Source organism: Sus scrofa, chromosome 2 (assembly GCF_054392235.1).
Source record: "Sus scrofa isolate SSC_HxYL_T2T_F1_AM1 chromosome 2, Sscrofa_HxYL_maternal_Yorkshire_Landrace_v2.0, whole genome shotgun sequence".
In the NCBI taxonomy this organism is placed as follows: domain Eukaryota; kingdom Metazoa; phylum Chordata; class Mammalia; order Artiodactyla; family Suidae; genus Sus; species Sus scrofa.
The window spans coordinates 6,554,369-6,568,626 of record NC_139384.1 but is presented as its reverse complement, the minus strand read 5'-3'; the positions used below and the strand labels follow the sequence as shown (position 1 = coordinate 6,568,626).

Sequence of the window (14,258 nt, the reverse complement as noted above, 5' to 3'; positions counted from 1 at the left end):
AGATTAAAATGATTCCTAAGAGTACACTTTTTATATTACTTGGTAGAGCTTTTCTGGGGGAGTGTGTGTGTTTAACCTACTTAATCCTTTGACCCTTCCTTGAATGTGTTGAAGATGTTTTATCCAAGTTTGCCATTTGTCTTCCAAACCTGTGTATAGGTCATTTTTGTTACACAGAAGACTTTTTTTTTTTGTAGTCAAATTTATCAGCCTTTTATTTTTATTTTATTAGTTTAGTTTAGTTTAGTTTTTTAGGGCCTTACCCTGGCATGGAGGTTCCCAGGCTAGGAGTCTAATTGGAGTTGCAGCTGCCAGCCTACACCACAGCCACAGCAATGCAGGATCCTTAACCTACTGAGTGAGGCCAGGGATCGAACCCAAAACCTCATTGTTCCTGCTGTGCCACAAAGGGAACTCCTCAGCCTTTTGTTTTTATGTCTTTAGTTTTTGCAGTACTCGTTCTTTTTTGATTTCTTAACTCTTCTCTAATGTTTGTTTGTTCAGATACCCAATTTTGATATATTTTGATAAGTAGTCTCATAGAACAGACTCATACAAAGCTGGGTGTTCATTAGGAGTTACAAAACGGATATTCTATTTATCTTTATTTACTGTAATACTTCTATAAAGAAAATGCTCACCAACTCTTTGGTTGTCCATTGGTACAGTGAGCATAAGAAAGGCAAAATAATTGCTTGACACTTTCTTTGTATTTCTGTTTTTGAAATTTTTTCCCTGGCATGTTCCAATGGCGACCTTTAAAAAAAAAGTATCACTATTAAATAATGAATTTTTTTAACCTTTTGAATGTTTCGGTTGTGTTTATTCTTATTTTTTTTGGTCTTTTCTAGGGCCACACTCGTGGCATATGGAGATTCTCAGGCTAGGGGTCTAATCAGAGCTGTAGTTGCCAGCCTACACCAGAGCCACAGCAATGCAGGATCCGAGCCGAGTCTACGACCTACACCACAGCTCACGGCAATGCCAGATCCTCAACCCACTGAGCAAGGCCAGGGATCAAACCCGCAACCTCATGGCTCCTAGTTGGATTCGTTAACCACTGCGCCACGATGGGAACTCCAGTTGTGTTCCTGAAATTGTCCCATCTTTTTCTAGTGGAAACCTCTTCAAATGAGGTCCTGAGTCTTTTGATGTGACCCTAGTAGTCTCTTATAGCTTTCCTTGTTTTCCAGAACCACAGGATAATTCCTGAGTCATCTTAAAAAGTTCCTGCTTCAGACTTGGAATCATCCAAGGATTCTCCAAAGATCTACAGTTCCTTTTTTACAAGGAAGGGATATTTATGAATTCATTTTGACACTAGATGTGCTCATGACTGCTAGATTGTTTCTAGTTGTTTTCAGTTTCTAGATGTTTTCAGTGGACAAAGCTAAGATATATGTATTTTTCTCTTTTAAAGAGAAAATAGGGAATTCCCTTGGTGCAGTGGGTTAAGGATCCAGCGTTGTCATTGCAGCAGCTTAGGTCACTGCTGTGGCGTGGGCTTGATTCCTGGCCCAGGAACTTCTACATGCAGTGGGAGAAGCTAAAAAAGAAAAATAAAATAAAATGAATTTTAGAAAATAGTATAAAATTTTTGGAGTTCTTTTTGTCCTTAAAGTATATTCCACTGGGGTGCATAATTTACTCGTTTTCAGTTCTATGGTTATGCTACCCAGTTGCATACAAGTTAAGGTCATTTGTTTCACTTCCCTTTTGACTTTTCAATATAGCTTTTTGTTTTTTGCCTGTGCCCAAAGTATGAGGAAGTTCCTGGGCCAGGGATTAAACCCTCGCCGAAGCAGTGACCCGAGCCACAGCAGGATGCTTAACCTGTTGAGCCACCAGGGAACTCCTCAAGATAGCTTTTAAAATCACTTTGTTTTATGAGATTATTTACATGTTTCCAAAGTCAAACTACAAAGTAAGAGATTTAGTAGGAGTTCCCTTGGTGATACAATGGGTTAAGGATCTGGTGTTGTCACTGCTGTGGCTTAGATCGTAGCTGTGGTGTGGCTTCAATCCCTGGCCTGGGAACTTCCAATGCTATAAGTGGGGCCAAAAAAAAAAAAAAAAGTAGATGTACTTAGAGAAACTTATGTCTATCCCTGGTCCCTCCAACCTGTTTTTTCCTGCCCTAAGTAAACTTTTAGGAGTTACCGTCATGTCGCAGCAGAAACAATCCGACTAGGAACCATGAGGTTGTGGGTTCCATCCCTGGCCTCTCTCGGTGGGTTAAGGATCCGGCGTTGCTGTGAGCTGTGGTGTAGGTCGCAGATGTGGCTCGGATCTGGCGTTGCTGTGGCTCTAGCAGCAACAGCTCGGATTCATTTGCTAGCCTGGGAACCTCCATATGCTGTGGGTATGACCCTAAAAGGACAAAAGACCAAAAAACAAAAACCCACTTTTAAATATTTTAGTTTATTTTTCCATTGTTTACTCTCTCTCTTTTTTTAAGACCACACCTGTGGCATAAGCAAGTTCCTAAGCTAGGAGTCAAATTGGAGCTACAGCTGCCAGCCACAGCAACACCAGATCTGAACCATGTCTGTGACCTACACCACAGCTCGCAGCAATGCCAGATCCTTAACCCACTGAGCAGGGCCAGGCATCAAACCCCCATCCTCATGGATACTGGTTGGTTTCGTTTCCACTGAGCCATAATGGGAACTCCATTGTTTACTCTTTTAAAGTATTAGCATATATGCTTATGTACATTGCACTCAATTTCCTAATATTTTGCAGAGGATTTTTGCACCTAAGTTTATGACTGATATTGGTCTGCAGTTTTCCTTTCTTGTGATTCTTTGTCTGGTTTTGGTATTAGTGTAATGCTGATTTCACAGAATGAGTTAGCTGATTTCACAGAATGAGTTAACAGGTATTCCCTCTGCTTCTACTTTCTTTTTTTTTTTTTTTTTTTTTTGTCTTTTTGCTATTTCCTGGGCCATTCCCACGGCATATGGAGGTTCCCAGGCTAGGGGTCCAATCGGAGCTGTAGCCACCGGCCTACACCAGAGCCACAGCAACGCGGGATCCGAGCTGCATCTGCAGCCTACACCACAGGTCACGGCAATGCCAGATCGTTAACCCGCTGAGCAAGGCCAGGAATCGAACCAGCAACCTCATGGTTCCTAGTCAGATTCTTTAACCACTGAGCCATGACGGGAACTCCTGCTTCTACTTTCTGAAACAGACTGTATAGAATTGTTATTGTTCTTTCTCAGTTTTTTTTTCCACAAGTGGGATTCACCAGGAAGCCATCTGGACCTATTGCTTTCTTTTTAAGGAGGTTTTAATTATTTTTTGTTTTTCATTTTAAGGGAAGTTTTTCAGCTTTATTGAGATGTAATTGACAAATAAAATTGTAAGATATTTAGGAGTTCCCGATTTGGCTCAGTGGGTTAAGGACACAATGTTGTCTTTCTGAGTATGTGGCTTCGATCAATGGGTTAAGGGTCCAGTGTTGCTGCAAGCTTCGCTGTAGGTCACAGATGCATCTTGGATCCGGTGTTGCTGTGGCTGTGACGTAGGCCTCAGCTGCAGCTCTGATTTGATGCCTAACCCAGGAATTCCATATGCCACAGGTGCGGCCCTAAAAAGAAAAAAAAATTGTTAAGCTATTTAAAGTGTACATTGTGGAGTTCCTGTTGTGGTGCAGCAGAAACAAATCTGACTAGTATCCATGAGGATGCAGGTTCGGTCCCTGGTCTCACTCAGTGGACTGGGGATCCAGCGTTGCCGTGAGCTGTGGTGTAGGTCACAGACACGGCTCAGATCCCACATTGCTGTGGCTATTGCCTAGGCTGGCAGCTGTAGCTCAGTTTGACCCCTAGCCTGGGAACTTCCCTATGCCTCGGTTCAGCTCTAAAAAGCAAAAAAATAAATAAATTGTACATTGTGATGATTTGGTATATGTATGTGTACACTGTGAAAGGCTCTTCCCATCTAGTTTAAAACATTGATCTTTTATAACTAAAAAATGGAATATGACCTTTAAGAAATTGATCACCTCACATATTTATTATTATAATTTTAGTATATATTAATAATATATAGTAATAATTATTAATTATTCACTTTCTCTAGATATAGCTCTATTCAGATTATCGATTTTCCCTTGTGTAAGTTTTGTTACTTTGTATCATTCAAGAAATTGGGGAGTTCCCATTGTGGCGCAGTGGTTAACGAATCCGACTAGGAACCATGAGCTTGCGGGTTCGGTCCCTGCCCTTGCTCAGTGGGTTAAGGATCCGGCGTTGCCGTGAGCTGTGGTGTAGGTTGCAGATGCGGCTCGGATCCTGCGTTGCTGTGGCTCTGGCGTAGGCCGGTGGCTACAGCTCTGATTAGACCCCTAGCCTGGGAATCTCCATATGCCGCGGGAGTGGCCCAAGAAATAGCAAAAAGACAAAAAAAAAAAAAAAGAAAGAAAGAAATTGGTCCATTTCATTTAAGTTATCAGACTGTGGGCGTAGAGTTGTCCGAAATATTTCTTTATTATCCTCTTAACGTCTATGGGATCAGTAGTTATGACCCCTCTTTCATCTCTGGTATTGGTAATTTGTATCTTCTCTTTCTCTTAGTTAACCTAGCTAGAGTCTTGTCAATGTCACTGATTTTTTTTTTTTTTTTTTTTTTTGGATCATACCTGCGGCATATGGAATTTCCCAGGCTAGGGGTCAACTGGAGCTACAACTGCCAGCCTAAGCCACAGCCACAGCAACTTGGGATCTGAGCCGAATCTGTGACCTACACCGTAGCTCAAAGCAACACAAGATCCTTATCCCAATGTGTGAGGCCAGGAATCAAACCTGCAACCTCATGGACACTACATTGGGTTCTTAACCTGGTGAGCCACAACAAGAACTCTGATTTTACTGATTCTTTTTATAAAACCAGATTTTGTTTTCATTGATTTTCTCTGTTGATTTCCTCCTTCCAATTTCATTGATTTCTGCTCTGATTTTTTTTTTTTTTTTTTTTTTTTTTTTTTTTTTTTTTTGCCTTTTAGGGCTGCACCCACAGCATATGGAGGTTCCTAGGCCAGAAGTCCAATTGGAGCTACAGGTGGCAGCCACAGCCACAGCCACAGCAACACGGGATCTGAGCCTCGTCTGTGACCTACACCATAGCTCACGGCAACGCCAGATCCTTAACCCACTGAGCAAGGCCAGGGATGGAACCTGCAACCTCATGGTTCCTACCTGGATTCGTTTTTGCTGCACCACAATGCAAACTCCTCTGCTCTGATTTTTATTTATCTTCCTCTACTTGCTTTAGGCGTATAGTACTCTTCTTTCTCTAGTTTTCTAAAGCAAAGGTTAGATTACTCATTTTTAGATCTTTCTTCTTTTCTAATATATGCATTTAATGCCATAAATCTCACTCTATTGCTTTCACTCAATTCCCACAGATTTTGACAAGTTGTAGTTTCATTTTCATTTAGTTCAAGATATTTTAAAATTTCTCATGAGACTTCCTTGACTCACGTGTTATTTACTTATTTTTTTTTCCTGCTCCATCCATTTAAATGCCTGAGATCGTTGACCTTTACATGGCTACGCAGGATCATTTGAGCACTGGGGCTGTGACACTCAGGAGGCTTGGGACCTCAGCCCTGGGTCAACGTCTCTGCAGAGCCTGCCCCACCTGGTCAAACTTCTCGGTTATTCTGTGCATGATGATCTTGCGTTGGTTGCTCTGGCACAGTTCAGTTGTCACCATTGAAAGACCACTGAGTCAGCTGACCCATGTATTATTTAGAAGTATGCTGGTTAATTTCCAAATATTTGGAAAATTTCCAGCTATCACTCTATCACTGGCTTCTTCTCTTTCCTTTTTTTTTTTCCCCCTGCTTTTTAGGGCCGAACCCCCGGCCTATGAAAGTTCCCAAGCTAGGGGTCAAATCGGGGGCCACAGCTGCCAGCATATGCCACAGCCACAGCAACATCAGATCCGAGCCACATCTGTGACCTACACCACAGCTCACTGCAATACCGGATCCTTAACCCACTGAGAGAGGCCAGGGATTGAGCCCGCATCCTCATGGATCCTAGTTGGGTTCGTTAACCACTGAGCCATGACGGGAACTCCCCGTCACTGATTTCTAATTTAATTCCATGTGGTACAAGTGCAGATTCCTATTCTTTTAAGTTTGTAAAGGTGTGTTCCTTGGCCCAAAACGTGGTTTGTTGCAGTGAATGTTCCATGTGCACTTAAGAAGAAATTGTATTCTGCTCGTTAGGTACAATATTCTATAATCTATAAACATATTCTATATTTTAATGCAGTTGATTGATGGTGCCACTCAGTTCAACTATATCCTTAGTGATTTTCTACATGCTCAATGTGTCAGTTACTGATAAAAAGGGTAAGGCTCCCCAGAATAGTGCATTTGTCTATTTTCTTTGCAGCTTTATCAAGCTTTTGCTACATATGTTTTGACACTGTTGTTAGGTGCATATAAGTTCAAGATTTGTATGTCTTCTTGGAAGATCAACTTGTTATATGGTGCTCCTCTTTGTTCCAAAGAATTTTCCTTTTCTGAAGTCTGCTTTGTCTGAAATTAATATGACCTTGATACTTGAAGGACAACTTGTTGGAATTATAAAATCCTTGGTTCACCCTTTTAAAATATGTTTTAAAGTACTGCTCCATTGTTGTGCTGCTTCGTACTTTGGTTTTAAAAAGTCTGATGCCATTCTAACTCTTTTGCCTTTGTAAGTTATTTGGTCTTTCTGCCTGGTGATCTTGAGGGGTTTTTTGGAAAAAAAAAACTTTGAAATCTAATTGTTTTGTGAGGATATATCTCAAAGTTGATCATTCTGGGTTAATTTCCCAAGATTTCCAGTGGGCCCTTTGAATATGTAAATGTTTTCTTTTATTGGGAAGTTTTTTTTTTTTGTTTTGTTTTGTTTTTTGTCTTTTTGCCATTTCTTGGGCCGCTCCCGCGGCATATGGAGGTTCCCAGGCTAGGGGTCAAATTGGAGCTACAGCTGCTGGCCTAGGCCACAGCCACAACAATGCCAGATCTGAGCCACATCTTCGACCTACACTACAGCTCACTGTAATGCTGGATCCTTAACCCACTGAGTGAGGCCAGGGATCAAAACTGCATCCTCATGGATCCTAGTCAGATTTGTTTCTGCTGAGCCGCAATGGGAACTCTAGATTATAGTATTAAATATCAATTCTGGTGCATTCTTTAGTTTTTCTTCTGGAACTCCAATACTACAGATGTGATTTCATATTTGACTACCTTCTGTTTCCATTACTTTCTCCTGATTCCTTCTTTGTCTTTGTCTCATTTTCATTCTCTTGTTTTTCTGTCTTTCTTCAATGCCACTTAAAATGTAATGTTTATTTGAGTACGTTCTCCCTCAGGCACCTTATAATCTTTTAGATAATTTTGTCTGTTTCTTCCTTTTCTTCCTTGAGTTGAATCAACTCTCTTTGCATTTCTTCCTGGGTTTTAAAATTTCTCACCAAAGTGGTTTTCCATGTTTAGTCTTTTTTTTTTTTTTTTTTTTTTTGCTTTTTAGGGCTGTATTTGTGACATATGGAGGTTTCTAGGCTAGGGGTCCAATCGGAGCTACAGCTGCCAGCCTACACCACAGCCCCAGCAATGAATCCATGCCGCATCTGGGACCTACACCACAGCTTGTGGCAACACCAGATCCTTAACCTACTGAGCGAGGCCAGGGATCAAACCCACAACCTGATGGTTCCTAGTCGGATTCATTTCCACTGGGCCACAATGGGAACTCCTGGTTTTTTGCATGTTTAAATGCTTGTTTTGAGTATATTTAACTCTATTTGGAGTCTTGTATTACAGCTTTCTTCGGCTTTGTGGCTGTTTTTTTCAGAAATGTGTGCAAATATGCCTTCATTGACATGTGATGAAATTCTTTTTCTGATATTTTGCAGCACATTTGTATGAAACTGTTAATCGGTTCGTTTCTGTGGTGTTGGGTGTTTTTATAAGATCCTTAGTTTAACTCGCCCTCTTCTGTCAACACGGACAAGTCCAGACACTTTGAAGCATTTGTTTTTGTTTGTTTAGATTTTTAGGGCCCAACTCGAGGCATGTGGAGGTTCCCAGGCTAGGGGTCTAATTGGAGCTACAGCTGCTGGCTTACGCCAGAGCCACAGCAACGCAGGATCTGAGCCGTGTCTGCAACCTACACCACAGCTCATGGCAACAACAGATCCTTGACCCACTGAGCAAGGCCAGGGATCGAACCTGCAACCTCATGGACACTAGTCAGATTTGTTTCCAGTGAGCCACAATGGGAACTCCAAAGCATTTGTTTGTTTTGAGAGTGGGGGCTAAGTCTGGGGCCTCTGATTTTGTTCTCTTTTGTCTTGGACAGCCATTCTCCACTTGCTTCCTTTTTTACAGCCAAATGCCAAAGGGCACTTCTCCCTTCCTTTCCACCTTCTTGCTCCCCAGAATCGGTCTCAAAAGCTACCCCTTCAAATCCCACAGATAATTTAAAATCCCTTCCCTGGATTTTAAATTAAGCTCTAACCTACTCCAGACACTTAACATTTGCAGACAGGAATTCCTGTTGTGGCGCAGCAGAAATGAATCAGACTAGTATCCATGAGGACAGGGGTTCGATCCCTGTCCTCACCCAGTGGGTTGGGGATCTGGCGTTGTGTGAGCCGTGGTGCAGGGCGCAGACTCAGCTCGGATCCCACATTGCTGTGGCTATGGTGTAGGCCAGCAGCTGCAGCTCCGATGTGACCCCTAGCCAGAGAACTTCCCTATGCCGCCAGTGTGGCACTAAAAAACAAAGAAAGAAAAAAATGTCAGACTTAGTTTCTTTTTTCCTGTAACTGAACACTTACTGACTTGGCAGTGGCTTGGCCGGATCATATGGCACTGACTGCAGTAGCTCCAAATTGGGACAGACCTCGCCACCTGGTCTGCAACAGCCCCACGCATCCTGGGCCCTTCTTCCCTTGCCCACCTGATCAGGAGGGGATGACTGGGTGCTCAAGAAGAGGCCCTTACCGCCGAGCAGTAAGGCCCAAGCCTCTGGTTATTCTCCGCCCAGACCACCCAGTAGTGCTGGCTGCTGCTCCTGCAGCCTCTGGGGGTGGCCCCGGGCAGAGAGAGGGGAGGAGGGTGGCCTGTGGCCCATGCAGATCTCTGCTCTGATGATGTGCTAATGGAAACTCGCTCCAGGATGACAAAACCGGAATACCAACCAGCTGGGTGACTGTAGGACAATCACTCAACCCTCTGGCTTACAGATTTCCTCATCCGTGGGGCCCTGCTGAGCTGTTGCAAGGATCAAGTGAGGCAACCTATGTGGAAAACAGCTCAGCATCCGGCAGCCTCAATACGTCTGAACCCTAAGTATCCGATATGTTTGCAAAAAGAACTAGGCGGCCTAGCTGTCCTTACCTGGGAAGAGTCCTAGATCCACAGATTGGGTTTCCTAGGAACTGGAGCAAGGAGAGGTTAGCTTAGTTTCAGTCTAGAGCACTGGGCCCCTCCTTTCAGCCCTCAAACCATACCAGCAGGCCCTTCCTAGAGCTGGCTCTAACCAACACAGCCTGGGAGCCCCCTCCCTAAGCAAAGGTGACTCACTGAGCCGCTGCAGCCTCCTCTGTTTCTGCGTCTCAGTCCATCATCCTCTCCGGCCTGAGTTCCCTGTGCAGGGACCCTGCAAACCTCTGCAGTTGAAGAGCACTGGCTCGCAGGTCAGGAGGCCCAAGTCCAGCTTTGGTCTCATCCCCAAATTACTGGGTGGCTTTGGGAAGGCCAGACCAGCTCCAGGAAGCAGAGACATGGATATTTTTTCTCTTGCCTCCTGGGCAGGGATCCTAAAAAAGCCCAGCATATCTGGGCGGGAAGACTGCCCTGCAGTCTGGGGGCCCCTAGTCTGGAAGCTTTCCTGGAGCCTCTAACTCTCACCCCAGTGGGTCTGCCCCCAACCAGGGCCCAAAAGGAAGCAAACCAGTGAGGGTCGTTAGCAAAGTGTAGGTTTTTTTTAAAGAACGGGCCTACGGGACGGTCTCCTGGCTCAGCAGCTCTTCCCAGGCAAGTGCCTGCCAAGGCCGGAGTCCTGCTCCTGCCTGGCCTGGCCCCAGGCTCAGCCAGCAGCTGCCAGCCCACGGAGGTAGTCCCCCACCAGCGGCAGCACTGCCCAGTCATCAGTCCGCAGGGCCACAGGCACACCGTCCGCCTGGGCTGCCTCCAGCCGCAGCAGCAACTTCGAGTTCGGGGGGAGACGGATGGCGACACAGTAGCTGGTGGGGGGTTGGGCCACCACCACAAAGGGCTCCAGGTGGCGGGACACCAAGGCCTCCAGCCCATGCGGCCCGAGAGGGCACCACAAGTGACTCTCGGCGCCCTTCGGCAGGCAGGAGTCCCAGAGCTCCTCAAAGAAGTCCACCTTGGCCCCCTCGGGGGGCTGGGGGAAAGGGAGAAAGAGGTCAGCGAAGTTCACGAGCAGGGGAGGCAGGTGCGCGTGGCACGTGAGGCCCGCGGGTGTGGTGTACAGGGCGCGCACAGCCAGCCTCGCGGGAGCCGGGCGTCGGGGCTGCAGAGGCAGGAGCAGAGGGCGAGCAGGGCGGCTGGGACACAGGCAGGGCACGTGGACAGCCCCCAGGGGTGCATAGAGCTGTCTTTCCACACTGAAGCGCAGCTCCAGAGAATACACTGGCTCCAGCACCTCCACCTGGAGCTGGAGCACTGGGACTGGGCCCTCAGCTCTGCGGGGCCCCAGGCTTAGCCGAATTGGGGCCGGGGCCTCCTGCACCATCAGTGCCTTAGCAAAGCCCTGATTCTCAGCCACCAGCGAAGAGGCCAGTGCAGGTGCAGCAAGGGAGGGGCCCAGGGCCACCCCCAGCTTGGGCCTCGCCAGGTGGGCCAGGAGGATATAGTAGAGGCGAGCGTGGTCCCGCCCATCAGGGTCCTCCAGCTGCCTGGCCAGCGCCTGCAGCAAGTCCGCCAGGCCCCTCACGACCCCTGCCCGCAGTAGGGCCCGGCAGACCTTTAGCAGGGCCTGCTGGAGACCCCAGTCCGTGCAGTGGGTGGCCGCGGCCTGCAAAAAGCTGAGCGTGGCACCCTGGGCATCCCCGTCTGCCACCTTTGCCAGCATCTGCAGGTGCCAACGAAGGGCCTCATCCCTGCCTGGCCTGGACACCACCTCCTGCCTCAAGACCACCTTCAAGGGTTCCCCCAGCTCGGGGCCCACCTGATCCAGGAGATCTGCAAAGTGGGGAGTCAGGGCAGGCCGGGCCCGGTACAGCTGGGCCAGTCCATGGGTCAAGGGCGTCAGCACCACAGGGTGTCCAGCCAGGCAGCGAGCAACTAGGTAAGAGGCCTGGAAGCAGAGCGTGGCCAAGGCCCGGGGGCCGCCGTCCAGGGCTGCCCTCTGCCGCAGGCCGGCCAGTAGCTCCTCCAGGTAGCGCCGGGGGCTTGGATCCTGGCCTTGCTCCTCCTTGTCTTCGTCTTCCACACAGAGCAGGCACAGCAGATGCAAGCGGGCCAGGAGGGCCATCGGGTCGTGCAGGAGACTGGGCAGGAGGCCACGGCATAGCTGGGACCCCAGCAGCAGTGGGGCAGCCTCCTCGCCTGCAGGGCCCAGCGGCCAGTTCTCAGGGAAGCTCAAGAGGCAGTGCAGGCAGAAGAGATGGGCGGGCAGCGGCAGGGCCGGGTGCTGGGCAGCCAAGATGAGCCGGCGAAGCAGCAAAGCCTCGTCCTGGGCCGTGAACAGTGCCTCGCCAAAGGCCGCCTTGAGGGCCAGGACGGCGTGCAGCAGCGTCAGCTGTGCTGTGCCCAGCAGCCGTACCAGCTGTGGCTTGAAGAGCACCGGTGGCTGTCCCCGAAGACCCCGCAGGGCCCAGCCCAGCAGCCACAGAAGCTGGGCCTGAGCCACAGGAGTGAGCAGGTAGGAGGCGTCCAGAAGCTGGGCCACGGCAGCCCGCAGCTCCCGGGCCTCCTCAGGACTGAGCTCCAGCGCTGTAAGGCCGCACTCCCCCTCCTCAGCTGCTGGCCAACTGGGTGCCTGGGGCTGAAGGTGGGCATCACCTGCCTCTGCTAGTGTCCAGTTCCACGGAGCACCCTCAGTGGGACAGTCCCCAGCCGTCAGCAGGCCCTGTAGGCTGGCCCTGGCCCTGGCTTGTATCATCAAGGCGTTTCGCAGAGCAAGTGCCAGCAGCAGGCTGAGAGGCTGGACAGGGCCCTCCTGCCCCAGCAGGCCGCGCAGCAGCCCCAGGCAGCCCCCTAGCAGCCCAGGCTTGCAGCTCTCCAGCTCCCGTAGGCACTCCCACGCTGTGGCCTGCAGGGGGCGCTGTTCCGAGGCAGGGCTAAAACCTCGCCCCAGATCTCGGCCTGAGGCCAAGCCAAGCAGCAGGGGCAGAAGCCTGCGAGAGGCTCCCGAGGTGGGGCCTAGCGCACCTCCTGCCGCCAAGGCTGTGGTGGCAGCCAGCAACAGGGGCCGCCGCAGAGCCGAAGGCCGCGGGGGTAGAAGGACCAGCGTATCCAACAGGGAGTTGGCGGCTGCTTCGGCCGCAGAGGCGTCCGGCCACAGCTGGGTTGGGTACTCCAAGCTCAGGGCCAGCAAGGAAACCTGGGGATGGAGGAATTTCGGTGGGAATCAAGAAGTTGAGGTTCAGGGCACGGCAGGCTAGGTGACTACCTGGGCCAGGGTTCGGGACACGTGCAGGGCCTACCTTAGTCGGCTCGCTCAGCTTCTCACTTCTCAGGTCGCTCAGCAGGTCACGAGCCAGATCCTCACCCTCGGGACCTTCCATAAAGGCGGATGGGCTGGCTCGGAAGGTGCCCAGGCGTTGGGCCCAGGTTTCCCGGCTCTGGGGCCCCATGGTCAGGCCCGCAGGTCCCTGCAGAGAAGAGCGAACGAGGATCAGACCCGCGGCCTGGAGACGCGCGGGGCCTCAAGGCCGCCAGAGGGCGCGCGAGCCCCCGCCCGCGCCAACCCCGCAGTGGCCACCGTCACCCCAGGGCCGCCTAGCAGATCTCAGCCGCCCTCCGCCAGCGCAGACTCCAGCGGGGACCCCGCAGCCGGGTCCCGAGATGAAACCCAGATGTTCCGGGGGTGACGCTGGGGCGGGCCGCAGGGTCCCCGCAGGGCAGGGGCGCGGGCAAGCAGGGGCGAGGGCGCTGGGCGGGCCGCTGGCGCAGAGGTGCGTGCCGAGAGCTCATTAGGCCGCCTGCCCGCTGCCGGCACCGAAACCACAGCGCCGCCCCGGCCCCCGGCGCCCGCGGTAACGGGTCGACCGCTCTCACCCTGCCTGACTCAGCGGCCGCTGGCGGTCGGGCCGGCCGGCTCCTTCCGGGCTGGCTGCGCGGGGCGGGGCGGGGCGGGACGGGGCGCGCGGCGCGTGGGCGGCCGAGACGGGGCGGGCCCCGCGCGGGGGCGGGGCCGTAACGGGGCCACCGCCTCCCCCGCCCTCCCGGCTGGCAGGTGCCGACTCGCCGGTTTCGCTGGGGCTGAGTAACTGTCCCGCTGTGCGCACGCCCCCCTTCCCCGAAACCGCCGCGGGCCCGGGCAGAGGCGGTGGAGTTGGGTGGGCCCGGGCTTCTGGACGCCGGGGGTCCCTTCTCGCGTGGGCTGCATTCCCAGGGCCCTCCGGTGGATAGCGGCTGCTGAGGATGGCAACCCGCCGGCGCCGGCAGTCCTCAGGGCTCCCAGGGTAGCCGCTGCGGGGTTTGCAAGGTGTGGTGCCAGGGCGCCCGCAGGAACTGCGCGCTCCGGGCCCGGCTGAACCGGCCCGGCGGGCGCCGCAGGGCTTGGCTTCGCTTCTCCGACGCCGGCCCCAGGCCTCCCCTCCACCCGGCTCGGCTTGGGGGCGCGGAGCCGGCGCCGGGGTCGCGGCAGGCGGAAGTTGTTGACCTTTGCCGGAGGCCGCGCCAAGGGTCGGCTGGGGTCGCGACAGACTGGCCAGGGTAAAGCTGGCGGGGCCAAGCCACAAGCGGCTGCGATGAAGCCGGAAAACAACGGGATGCAGACGTGCGGACTCGCAGGGCCCGGCTGGTCACGGGGCTCACGGCACACCCAGCACGGACCGGGAAACCGAGGCCTTGCCGCCGCAGGAAATCTGGGGTCAAGCCGTGCCCGAGCCCACTGCTTTTTGACTTCCAGAGTCAAGAGGAGGACCTGGGGACTGGGCCTGGGGCTCACCTAGTAGCCTCTCCTGGGTTCAGGATCCAGGCTGCAGATGCCCTACTGACCGCCGATTTCCAGGGCACAGAACCTCGGGCGTCCAGACCCCACACC

General features: G+C 51.4%; 1 protein-coding gene across 3 annotated transcripts; it reads right to left on the bottom strand.

Annotated features, from left to right (window-relative positions):
- Positions 1-9,979: 9,979 nt before the first annotated feature.
- Positions 9,980-13,314, bottom strand: AP5B1 (adaptor related protein complex 5 subunit beta 1). 3 transcript variants are annotated; one of them, XM_085010687.1, is made up of 4 exons: positions 13,268-13,314; positions 12,694-12,861; positions 11,214-12,590; positions 9,980-10,427 (listed from the first exon to the last, which is right to left on the bottom strand). In XM_085010687.1, the coding sequence occupies exons 2-4, from the start codon at positions 12,841-12,843 to the stop codon at positions 10,107-10,109; spliced, it is 1,848 nt and encodes a 615-aa protein (XP_084866813.1). In that variant the 5' UTR covers positions 12,844-12,861; positions 13,268-13,314; the 3' UTR covers positions 9,980-10,106. The 3 variants fall into 3 exon arrangements, with proteins under 3 accessions (XP_084866813.1, XP_003122578.1, XP_005660747.1); XM_003122530.5 differs by having other exon boundaries at positions 9,980-12,590; positions 12,978-13,314; XM_005660690.4 differs by having other exon boundaries at positions 9,980-12,590.
- Positions 13,315-14,258: the final 944 nt, after the last annotated feature.

Excerpts from the sequence above, each read along its gene's own strand:
- AP5B1 (XM_003122530.5), bottom strand. The coding sequence starts at position 12,843 with ATGGGGCCCCAGAGCCGGGAAACCTGGGCCCAACGCCTGGGCACCTTC. Across the intron at positions 12,591-12,693 it reads AGCTGAGCGAGCCGACTAAG|GTTTCCTTGCTGGCCCTGAG; the intron begins GTAGGCCCTGCA and ends CTCCATCCCCAG.